The 13,051-nt window shown below is 39.0% G+C and overlaps 1 protein-coding gene across 1 annotated transcript in view; it reads left to right on the plus strand.

Annotated features, from left to right (window-relative positions):
• The first annotated feature begins 5,809 nt into the window (after positions 1–5,809).
• trpc7b (transient receptor potential cation channel, subfamily C, member 7b) overlaps positions 5,810–13,051 on the plus strand; it is a 73,201-nt gene continuing 65,959 nt past the window's right edge. The window contains exon 1 of the mRNA XM_077578586.1: positions 5,810–6,418. Coding sequence (XP_077434712.1) covers positions 5,934–6,418 — 485 coding nt within the window. The 5' untranslated portion in view covers positions 5,810–5,933. The remainder of the gene's footprint in view (positions 6,419–13,051) is intronic.

Genomic DNA, 13,051 nt, shown 5'->3' on the forward strand with positions numbered 1-13,051 from the left:
TCCGACTTATCATATTGAGATTGAGGCTGTCTTTGGGTTTCTTGGGGCAGTATTCTCTACTGAGAAAAATCAAATCAAGACTCAGAAGTCAGTATGACCTTACGGAATCTGCTTTCATTTTTCACCATTTACCCCCCTTTTTCTATAATTTTTCATTGTTCTTCCATCTTGCAGATTGCCTTATTCAAGAGAGACAACTCCCCCCCTGATGCACGCGCATGAGTGCAGAAATCCCTCAAAATGACTTTCCATAATGGCTTCGGGTCATATGTCGAGGTATTGCTGTATTAAGTGCTGTGTTGACGAGGTAGACTTTTTTTCATATGCCAAAGACAGAGTGTCCGTTTGCTGGTTGGACTAACTTCGAGCTGGATCGTCAACTCTCCATTGTGCCTGATACTTTTTCATTGCGAATTTTGAAATGATTTCACCACGTTATTAAAAGACCATCCAGCACCATGACAGGCTTTAATGCGGACTCTTTCGATTCAGTGAGTACTTGATGTCTGACTATTTTGGACAGGCAGGAAGAATTTCATATTGAATTCATCTGCTCACTGGGTTTCTCAGAGAAGTCTCTTGTGGTACAAACCTATCTGGTGGCCTGATAAATTTTTCAAGCATTGTGTATACCCGTGAATCATTACACTTATGAACGGTCTGCTACATTACAGTAAAAATGTTGTCTTGATTCATTCCAAGCTCTTGTTTTAGCCAACACATTCAACACACCATTCGGTTAATCTTTAATCATGATCATGTCAACTTCTTATTACCCTATTTAGTAAAATTTTATAAATGGAAGTTTGGGGATATAGTTGCAAACTGAATTTGTTTACAGTTGATTGGGTCATCATTCTTGCAATCAGCACAAAATGGAAGGATTAATGGACTGATTCATGAGAAAACTGTAATTACATTAGCTGAACCTAATCACCAGGCCTAGCTGGTTGAAATTTCCGAGCCCATTCGGAATGTGCCTCCATGTGTTGTGGGAAGAAACAGAAGGCCACACACAGTCACCTGGCTTTCCATTCTATTGACTTCAACAGTGTCATGTGGCAGAGGATGAATGACACAAAAGCAAATCACTCATACCCTCCATCGACCTCATGATAATTTTACTGGTCACTTGATCAATGATACATTATGTCCTCAGTGTGGGCAGATGTCCCCCACGAGTACAGTATGTGCCAATGCTGAAGTATCCCTCTTGCTCAATTGTTCAATTTACTCAGCTAACATCATCTCTCATCCCTTTTCCTTTTCAGCAGAGAGATTATACAAACAGAAAGTCAATACATGCATATTTTATATTCAGTGGTAGAGCAAAGCACTTTTATTGCACCTATTAGGTTTTAATAAACAACACTTGATTTGTGTTACAACTGTGGGAACTCCGTATAACTGTATAAAAACACTTACATTACAGGATTTAGTGTATTAAGGTGACCTAAATGTTTATGTCTTTTGTGTTACGTAATCAAAATTGTATGCTGTTTAATGTTGTGCTTGGAGATATGGCTCATATTTGAAAACCAGTATATTGGACCCCAGTCTTCTTAATTGTTTGAACAACCACCCATCAATGGAAACATTTGAGGAAAAATGGATGTCTTTGAGAAGTCAAATATTTTTCAGCCAGTATACAAGTGGACATTGTGTATTCACTGCAATGACAAATTGAGAATACAGAAATATAACATCTGAAAGCATTACTAATATATTAAATGTGTATCCAGGCAAAGTACGTCACCCTCAAACACTAGAATTGGGTAAAAATCCCCCAAATGCACAAATTAGAAAAAAAAATAAGTAAGAGAACAAGAAAATACGCCTACTTTCGAAAACATCAGGGAAGAGAGTGAAACAACCCGAGGAGCGATGCAGCTCAGACACAAGCAACACGATGCCAATTTCATGAGCCTAGTAACAATATCATTCTTAACGACTCTCTAATGTATCAACTGTAGTCGTAGAGTTACGTTCCTGCCGCCCTCACAGTAAAGGGATTACACAACTTGCATTAGGGCCAGTTAGGGGAGCGCCCCACCAGAAACCTCAGATGCATTTACCCTCTCCTTCTCTTTCTTCCTCATTAAATTAATTCATCTGCTTCTCTCTGTATATATTAACAACCTGCATATGTCCAAATACAGTATTCTTTTTTCCGTCTCCCAGAAAGGCGAAAAACAAAATCACAATAATTAGTCTCAATTGCCTGTGCCAATCAGGACATACATTTGTCCATTCATTTTCTTTACCTGTATTATTTATCCTCATTAGGGTGCCCCAAGTGGTACACAAAATAATTACTGTTCAGTTGTATTTAACTTTTAAGTTCAATACATTGGCATTTAAAAACAGTTTAGTTTTAAACATTACATTTTTTTAGGTTAGTGCTTCTAATTTAGGTTTGGTTTCGCCTCAGAGGAATAAGAAAATCTACACCACATGTATAGTATCATTTTTAGAAGAGCTAATAGTCCTTACGTACTCGCCACAGCCACCTACTGTAGTGGATGCGCAATTACACTTTATTCTCATAAAGAAAAAAAAAAGACATGGTCCCTGGGGTCACACACGCCCACACGGCATTGCCCCCCGCTCCCCTATTTGAGAATGACTGATTTAAGTGTAAATTTTATTTCACTTTTATGTACAATAACTTTTCATTGGATCATAATTTAAGCACATATTTTTTTCCATTTATTTTATCTAAGCAGATTGTTTATATTCAACCTGGATAATGATGAATAATGACACAGTGGCTTACAATAATATTAAATCAAATTTTTAGTACCAAAACGTCTTTTTCGGTTTTGTAACAAAAACACTTCAGCCTACTGTGCTACTGCATTTAAATTGATCACGATAGCGACACTTACAACATTTATTTTAAAAGATAGTGCTTGGTGTAAAAAGTTTGATCACCTCACCCGGTGAGCTCAAGCTTGCTGTACAAATCCTTCTAAATTGTTGTCGGGGCAGTCTCAAACAAGGTGTGCCATACAGGTTAAACACTCAGTTAACCTCCAAATTGTCTTTGTCGCCTTAATCAATGTTAGAGGCCATTAGGGCTTGAGATTGACTTTAGTAATTTGCAAGATTTAAGCATCCATACTTTCACATTACATTGCTTATTATTAAGCCAAAGGCATTTAGGAGCAGCCTTTGCCTGTGTGCAATCTGTGAGTGTGGATTCTCCTTTACCTTTAGCATTCCCGCATCATATCATGTTATCTCATATAAACAGTCTGGGTTAGTCCCCAGTTATTTACATATGAAATAGAAAGCTTTTCCTAATGCAAAAGCACCGTACTGTATATTTGCTTATTTTTTTGCAATATCTTATAAGTAGTGCTGCTTTCTTTTCATGTGGATGCCATTGTTTTGTTGTGATAAACACCAGTCGTGTTGGTGGAGCAGAGGGTGTAGGAAAAATATGAAATATGATTATTTGCTCTCATCAGTAGTCACAGCCGCTGTGGCCTACTAGAGGAAACTATCCAACAGTTCTACCAACAAAGTGTAGTAATGTATTCGCTGCTTCAGGGCTTCATCACTGCAGGACTGTGCCACATCTTTTCCATCGGCAAGATGTGTCAATGTGGACAGCTGGATAAGTGTTTATTTGGTGGGTCATTTAGTCATACTAACTGAGACCTCGTTTGCCTAAGCCACAAACACACACTTTGTTCGTGTGTGTATAAATTTGTATTAGTGACATTGATGCAGGTTCACGGTTGGTGAGGCACTGACAGAATCAGATTTACAAGCTAATGAACCAAACAGAATGACTTCCATGTTTGGCTGTCATTTGGAGCAACATTTTGAAATGAATGAATTGCTCACGTTCCTGAAGGGAGGCAGAGTACTGTTTGCTTCACCTCACTCTTTTTTTTTTCATCCGAAGCTTTACTCAATCAGTAAAACTAAATATTGCATGTAACACACAAATGACAAGTTCAAGCGCAAAAGGCGACATGCGCCATACAGACAAAAATAGAGCCACGCCTAATGCCTATCACGGCATTGATCAGTGTTGCATTCTGGAGTTTCTGAAAGTCAGCTGCCGTCCGCATCCACCAAAATCACTTTACACCACCTATACCACAACTTAGACCTGCTATAAGCTTTTCTAAAATCTAGTCTTCTTTTGTTCACCAAATGCGCCGGGGGTGTGCAATAGAATACGCCGGAACACCTATCGAGGTGTATCACAGTCTACTAAATTCACGCTATATCTACTTGCCCCCCGCACCAAAATGAAGATGTGCCATTTTTGCCTATCTACAAAAATACACTGTAACGAATTGACAGTAGAATGTGCTAGGCGGATGTGCTAACCAGTCAGCCACCGTGCCGCTCTCGTTGTAAAATCAATCCTCGTTCTACAGCCGAGTGCATAAATGAATGTTAGATGTAATGTTGCCTGTTTATCGGAGAAATGCGATGTGAAGACGATGTAAAATTATTACTCACCAATTGTGGGTCCGCTATTTGCTTCTTCTTCTATAGAGATACTCGCCAAAACCCGACAATCTTTACAGTATTTACTGTAATCCACATATATACGTGCCAAAACATAGTTGTTATAAAATTTACAGTATTTTACTGCTAATTATACAACAAATGGCTGTACTGTTTTTACCCATTATGCACTTTGTTTTACCTATAATGCATTACAGTTAAATACTGTGAAATTAAAATACAAGAAAATGCTTTAATTATTTACCGTAATTTTTTTACTGAAATTTGTTACATTGAAACTCAATATGGATGTGACGTCTAGGGGTGAGGGAAATTTCCGATTCTTAGATGCATCGCAATTCAGACATGGACGAGTCTGAATCGAGCCACAAACGTCCACATTCTGATTGTTAAAATATGTTAATAAAGGTATGCAGAAGGTTCAAAATATTGCGGAACTCGGACGCGCTGTACCGTGATTTCTGGGACACTTTGGGAAGCACACACGTCACACACAGCGTGCGGCACGGCGCGCAGACAAAAAAAAACATCGATGATGCCAACCTCGCCGTGAGATCTAAAAAGCTGCTTCTAATTTAAAAGCACGTGATGGTAACAAGATCAGTCCACATTCACTATGATGGCAGACAAAAAAACTTTTCAATCATGTAAGGTAGCATGTATGGGAGCATTTTGGTAACAGAAAGTTGTAACTTGTCAAAATAAAAGGAAGACAAAGTTCTATTTATCTTTTTTTTGTTGCCGATCCCAAAAATGATCTGATCCGTGATTCAAATGTGTGATCTGATGTGAACCGTGGGGTTGTTTTTTTTAATCCATCGCTGCAAGTGATTAATACTTAGTGAGATGAATAGTAATGTGTGTTGTAAAAAAGTGCATCAATATACATAAATTAAAAATGGATCAATATTCGTTTCATAATGAAATCGTAACCCCTGAATCATAATCGTGATTGAATCATGAAATGGCCAAAGATTCCCACCAATAGTGACGTCACTGCCTCTTTTTTTCCCCCTGTTTATTGTACTCAAACAGGAAATACTGTACACAAATTCAATAATGTTGACTTCTTGGACATAATGATTTAAAAAAATCTATTACATAGACCAGAGAAGTGAACTCATATTGAAAATTATATTGAATCGCTATTTGTTTTTTTGTTTGTTTGTTTTGTTTGTTTTGCCCATATAAATTATAATGGCTGCAGATGTCACTTTTGATTAGTGTCTTCCATTTTAGCATGGACTGGCGCCTCGAGCGCGCGCTCTTGCTGTCGCGCGCGTGCTCGTTCACGTAAGAGAGCTGCCTACTCCAGGCAGCGTGGATAAAACTTGTGCGGATGAAACTTTATAATACAGGCTGCGCAATGTCCGTCACATGAACTACGACCTTTCATTTTTGTCTTTTTTTGGCTGGGGGAGGAGGGGAAAAGTATTTCCATGTCCACAACTCTGCCAATGTCCGACGACGGGGAAGAAAGCGATGGCGGAAAAAAAGCCCGTCGTTCCGAGTCTCCCTCTCCGCCTGTGTGTCTCCCCCGAGGATCACCTTCATGTCGGCGGCCCCTGGACCTCTTCTCCTCGGCTTCTCCGCTCCTGGAGGACACGGATCCGCCTTACCTGGCCTCATCGGACTGCCTACACTCGTCCCCGGAGAACCGAGACCCCGAGGACTCCTCTCACCTCACGCAGCCAAAGTTGCGCAACCGCGCCGGGGACTCTCCGCGCCAGTACGCGCACCTCGACGTGGTGTGCGAGCACTTCGACGAGCCGCTGCCCCCCTGGAAAGGAAGCGGCCCCGGGAACGATGGGAACCTTCAGCACCGCGGACAGAGAGCCCAACGAGTCACGGAGCCCCCGGACTGTGGGAACCACCACGCCATTGAGCACACGAAAAACGAGCTGAATTCAGACTCTCGACAATCGTGAGTTTTTGTAATTCACTTTTTGTTTGTTGCTTCTGGTTTGAAAATCCAATGAACCCACAAAAGACCAAACAGTTAGACTTAGTTCAATTCATTATAAGTAGGACAAATTTAGCTCATGCCAGAATTAGAGAACAATTTAGCCACCAATATTTTTTTAAAGGGACAATTAATGTAAATTTTTTGTTAGTGTTTGTAGAAAAAATTAAATAAACTATCATATAATTTGATTCATCCATTTGTACCATCAACGATAGCCTACACTTTTTATGAGAAAGTTTTAGTTGTCATATATTTCTTGCTCAAACTTAATACACCTGAAAAACATAATTACAATTAAATACATGAATTTAAACATTATGTGAATACTAATTTACATTTAGTACATAGGAACGCCCCTCCCCCCCCCCCATATATTCCAGGTTTGGCAATCACAATTTATTTATTTGTTTATGTATTTATTTTTTTATAATTTTTTTTATAATGAACTTATCTAACGGTATTCATGGAAAACCTCCACTTATTCGTTTCTTTTTAAGACAGAATTTTTATTACAATTATTATTATTATTATTATTATTATTAGTTTCCATGGCGAAACACCATCTGCAGTACGTATGTGAGCGTTTGAAATACTATAAGCCTCTTATACATTTTTGGCTAATAATTTGCAGTATATTTATAGGTTAAGCTATTACAATCAGTAATTGCAATCGCTTTTAGTGGAGCGTTATTTATGTGCGGCTTTTCGGTATTCGCAGGTGGGCTAGGTTCTACTTTCAGTAACAAATTTCCCAATCAATGCTGTAATGTTAGACTTTTTGCTCAAGAGTACATGCTATAGCCGTGGTAGGTGCTATCCTAACTGGTCACGAATAAACTTAGCTATATAATTAAAAAAAATAAATAAAATACGTAATCATGTGGGGAAAGGTGTTTCTAGTATTTGGATAGCATCAATATGACCAAATGCAGTTTTACACCATTGCTCCGCCTCCAACTACATTGATCAACATTTTCCGATCAGATGAGCAAATATTATATATGCAAAATATACAGCACATGACATGACAACAACACCAAACTTGACTGTCACTAAAATTTGATTGTGACGGTGCTTTGGCCTGTACTTGTATGTTTTATTTCTGTATAAATGTTATCACAACAATTTATTAAGCACTTCCAAGAGGAGCTTCAAGAGAATTAAAGCAATAAAGATCTCCACTGCTCCATTGATGGTTCTCTACACCAGTAATTTCATCAAAAGAGTGGCGCTTCTTGAATCAAAAGTACTTATCCAACCTGCTGCACTGGTTGACCCTTTTTTGAACAGTACGAGTTTCTGTTAAGTGGATCTCTCTGCCTTTTTTTATTTGCTGGGTTTTGTCTTTCAGATATTGTGTCGTACATTCTATGAGCTTTCCTCCTCTTACCTGGCATAAACATGTAATGAGGTGCATTCACGTTATGTACAGAAGGCATGTATAGAAGAGGACCCTACGGGGGTTCAATTGAATTTGTGTCTTTAGCTTTTGTTATTTTGTCCAATCCTTGCTTTGACTCACACAACCTCTGATTGATTCCCACAGCATGAATGCTCAAACTGAGCGTCAACAGGAATTGGGTCTATTCTCCTTCTGCTATATGCTTAACCCATTCACTGTGAAAATCAACAATAGGCTCAGTGCAGTGCATCCACATGCTGAGACAAATGGGAAAATGAATGGCGACTCTCTAATGGGTGTTCATGCTGCCCAGGCGGCTCAGGGAGGACAATCAGATATTGTGAGTGGCAGGTCACACTGCTGGCTCTTTGATCGTCTCCTGTCTGCAGCTTTTGATACGCCAGCGTTCGCCTTGAAAGGAGATGGGGATGCTCGAAATGAGTAGGCTGTGTGATGAACATGCCTGTTTCTCATTATGGGTGAAACATGATGGGCAACATAGCTTTGATCCTTAAAATGAGCAATGTCTGTATGCAAGTGTGCTGGGCACTTCTTTCAACAGTCTATCCTCAAAAATATGATTTCAAACCTGATTGCACCGCTGTCTTTTTTTCTAAAGTTTAATGCAAATTGGTTAATCTTTTCAGTTGCTTTAATGGCGTAGAAATGACTTGACTGTCATCTGGTGTATAGTAAAGCAAAAAGAAAAGCGTAAAGAAGAAAAAAAAAGATTCTGTATTTTCAAAGCCATGCCATTTCTTGTTAGAAATTATTTGATTGAAATTGCCTGACCTTTCTCCTTTACTAAATGGAGCCGATCCCTTGTACAGAGGACATAAAAAGTCTGCACACCCCTGTTCAAATGTCGGGTTTTTAAACTTATTTCAAAATTCCACCATTAATATGATATAATCTGAACAACTCAATTTAAAACAATTAAATATAAAAATCCAGAGGGAAAGTAAAAATTAACTGATATGATGTGGTTGCATGAGTGTGCACAACCCCTTATATTTATAACTGGGACGTGGTGATGTTGAGAATTCACCAATCATATTCCATTGGCACCTTGTAAAGTGTATTTGATTAACACCAAATAAAGTTCAGATGTTCTAGTAGCCTTTTTTTCTGATTTATTTATTTATTTATGCTTTCTAGCGGGAGCCTGAAGCTTTTGCTTTAACTGCTTTTTCAAAAGTTTCATAATTCCTTTCACCTTGTATAAGGCCCCAGTTTCAGCTGAAGAAAAACAGACTGAAAGCCTGATGCTGCCATGACCATGATTCAAACATAGCTTTTAGAATTATGTCTAAAAAGTTCAAACATAACTAAATCAACCAAACACATTTGGGGAAACTGTATTATGGTCTAACTGGAAATATGAACAGTTTAAAGTATCAGTCAGATTAGCTGAAAATCTTTAGAGTTAGGAAAAGCCTACTAGAACATCTGAACTATATTTGGTGTTAATCAACTGCACTTTATAGGGTGGTAGGTGTGTGCTGACTCCCTCGTTACATGAGTTTGAATGTGATTGGTTAATTGTAAACACAGCCACATCCTAATTAAAAGTCAATCTATTCACATTATTGGTGGAAAAAGTTTTGAAATGATTCATTTTCATCCCTTTTATACATCAGAAAAAGCTAACATTTGAATAGGGGTGTGTAGACTTTTTATATCTGCTGTGTTGATTTCTTATTCACTTGGAAAATCGGAAAAAGATAAGCACATATGGTAAATTAAATCATTTTGACGAGTTATCATCGGCTTGGTGTGGCTATCTTAGTATATTTCTTGTATTTCTAGCACCTGGAACCAAACCAGCAGGAAGTGGCCAGCCTACAGTGTGCAAAATCAATCTATAATACCGCTGGCCATGACATGGAGGCAGGGGTGACGTGCATGGTAAAAGGACAGATTAAATGTTGAACCTCTCTTCACAGTACATCGACTTGACGCTCAAGTCTTGGCACCTGGATGCCTCGGTTTGCAATTCCAGCTTCAATCGGCTCTGTCCAGCCTCAGCGAAGAGAAGGAAACATTTGTACTCATAGTAATCAGCTCAGATGTACACACCGACAATGACTGATAATGTTTCCAAGTGGAACTGATAGTCTTCTTTAAGGAGTCACATATTCAATAGCTATCTCAAACAAACACACAAACTTAAAGGTGTCATATTATTCAACTTTTCAACATACTAAAATAGTTCTCAAATGTGTAAAAGACATGTCTGTGACATGCATTCATCAAAATTGACTTTTAATCTAATATTTTTGCTGTCCCTTAATCAGACAAAAACACTCTGTTCAAAACAGCCTGTTTTAGGGGTGTGTCACTTTTATGTAAATAGCTGCACCAAGCCACGCCTTGCCCATAACCTTCTCTCTCGAAGGGGCAGTGATTTCAGTCATGGTAGCCATGTGCTAATGTGAATGGAAACGGACTGGCCATGGGAGCAGAAGAAAAGAAAAATACAGACATGTCTTTTACACATTTGAGAACTATTATAATATGTGGAAAAGTGGCATAACGTTTTACCATAGGAAAAAATAGCATAACGTTACTACAAAGACTATGTTGTAGCGTTAGTTTGTGATTGTTTAGGCAATGGTTATTTTGCCGTGAATGTCTCCAATTTGCCGTGAATGCTTGTAGACATTTCCAAGCAGTTATGAATAACACAAATGTACATATTTAGGCCACTGCGCGGCCACAACGTGCAAGCCGTCTAGTCGAGACCACTTAGCGGCCAGTTAGCATCACAAAGTCATGTCAACTAGGTGGCGAGTTGCCAATCTTGGGTTGTCAGGCAAATTAACCACCACGGATTGTATCTTGACAAAACAATACACAACCGCTTCATGTTATCCAACCACCGTCTACTTTATCATATCTGACCTCTTGTAACCAAACAACTTTCACACGACAAATGTAGCTCCTACTCTAGGCACTAAAAATACACTAGTAATATGGTAGAAGGTGCACATCTCTTATTAGAAAGGATAGGAAGAAAGGCTAAATCAAAAATGTTAAACTTACATCTTTCCCGTTTGCAGTCGTGTCACACTTTTGGGAACGATCCATTATGTTTAAACGTGTTGCAACCACTTTTTCCTGATCATTGTTTCCCCTCTCCACGGAGCATTTGCGAGCAGCGAGAGAAAAAGAAAGGAGCAGCCAGCTTCTCAAATTTCAGTGGGCCTGACAAACCTTTACCAGAGGTGGCGCCACTAACCCGAGGGGGATGGGTCGAGTGAACTTCTGTGTCTTTTTGACGTTACTAAGTCACGGAAGTTTAATCTGCACATTTGAAGCACACATTTTAGAATGGAGGAGAAAGCTAAAGAAGTCGCAGACGCATTTTTTTCATACCTGGTTGGATTGTAGACAGGCTGGCAATGCATATTATTGATAGAAAACCCCACTAAAGTGCATTTTCATACTATGGGACCTTTAAATTCACTGTCAGAGACCATGCATCTTAAATGTATTATTATAATGCCATGTAACAATAGAGCTGCAAACCTCAGAGAGGTCTTGAAGATGTTATTCACAATATATCAGCGGGTTGCTCAAAACTGCTGATCACACTGTGGCAAGAAAGCACAATCTCTGTAAACACATTATTTTAATCTATTTTCTAGCACACACACAGCTGTCTGAGTGAGACTTTTTGTAATTCAAATTGAATCACAGTCACCTCAATCGGGAAAGAGAAAGATGAAAACTAACATAAGGGATGGCAAGGAGTAGGAAATCCTCTCCATTCTTATTCTCTTGAGTGCAACTGTATGTTGTGCATGCTGTAGTATAAAATGATTCACTGTTTTGCTAGTTCTTGTAATGTTGTAATAAGGTCACATTCATAGTATTTATGTATTTCCGTGTAAGAGAGAGCAGGAAATAAGTCAAAGTGCCGTGCAACTATGAAATTAACTGATGAGCCCATCATCTTCACACTTCCACCTTGTTTGAAAGTCCCTAAGAGCCAAAACACACAACATGTTCCACCTGTTGTTGCTGTGTCCATTCAGTCATTAAAATTAGAAAGCAAATTTTCTTTCTGACATTTGCTCACCTTCACCTTCTTCAATAAAAGCAGAATATGAACAGGTGAATGAAAGGAAGTGATCATTATAGAAATGTGCTCGAAGTGCCAAAACTAACCTGACAATGTGAAAAAAGCTAGCAAGCTTCCCCGTTTGTACCAAGTAGGGATGCACCGAAATGAATTTTTTGGGCCGTAACCGAAAACCGAAAATGAGAAATGCTTGGCCGAAAACCGAAACGCCGAAAAAAAATTATGCCAATTTTTAATTATCATTGCATTTATTATAATTAATTAAAATTATGATATTATTATAAAATATTTAGGCCTTTGCATATTAACAAAGCACAATATAAATTGAAATGCGTCCACACCACAGTCATCAGAGACATGTTGGCGAATGGTACATTAAACACCAAACGCGAGGTGAGCAACTGAGCATTTTCTGGCGGTGCGATTGCAATTTATAGTCTATGTACAGTACTTCGCACCGGCGGACACGGATGCGTGCGGTGTGGATGACGCATTTGTAGGCTATTTGGAGCGAGACACGGTGCGGCACACTTAAAATCGGCACATTCACGTATCACCAATGTTTAAAAATAAAAAATAAGTTTCTTCGCACCAGCCAATCGGCTCTGGGAACGGACTGCAAAGTCACACACGGGGTCCTGTCCAGATCTGTATTCACCCGGAGATAGTGGTAAGTGTTTACTTGTTTAAAACTGTTGATAGCAATAGTGCTAACATTAGCTAAAGTATTTAACACGGCCACCAGAATGCAAGTGAAAAAGTGGAAGCGTTTGAAGGGCTCTCATTTAAGAAAAAAAGGAAGGCGCTGCAGGAGAAAGAGTGTCTCACCTGTAGTGCAGTACTCGGCAGTGCTCTCTTTTTTCGACATAGTTTACCAAGCGACCCTCTCCTTCTCCGGTGTGCACAATGAAGCTGCCGGTACCCACAAACGCCAGCGAGCAGCAAGGCAGACACTCACTCCCGTGTTTGGTCTTTAATTCAAACAGACACTTGGTTGCAGCTGTGTTATTTTTATGGTTTTTTTTTTTTTTTGCTTGCGTCACCACAACATATTCTTTCGGCTTGAATTTTATTTTGGCCAAATGCCGAAAATGCAAATTTT

The sequence above is a fragment of the Vanacampus margaritifer genome, chromosome 10 (genome assembly GCF_051991255.1).
Source record: "Vanacampus margaritifer isolate UIUO_Vmar chromosome 10, RoL_Vmar_1.0, whole genome shotgun sequence".
NCBI lineage: Eukaryota > Metazoa > Chordata > Actinopteri > Syngnathiformes > Syngnathidae > Vanacampus > Vanacampus margaritifer.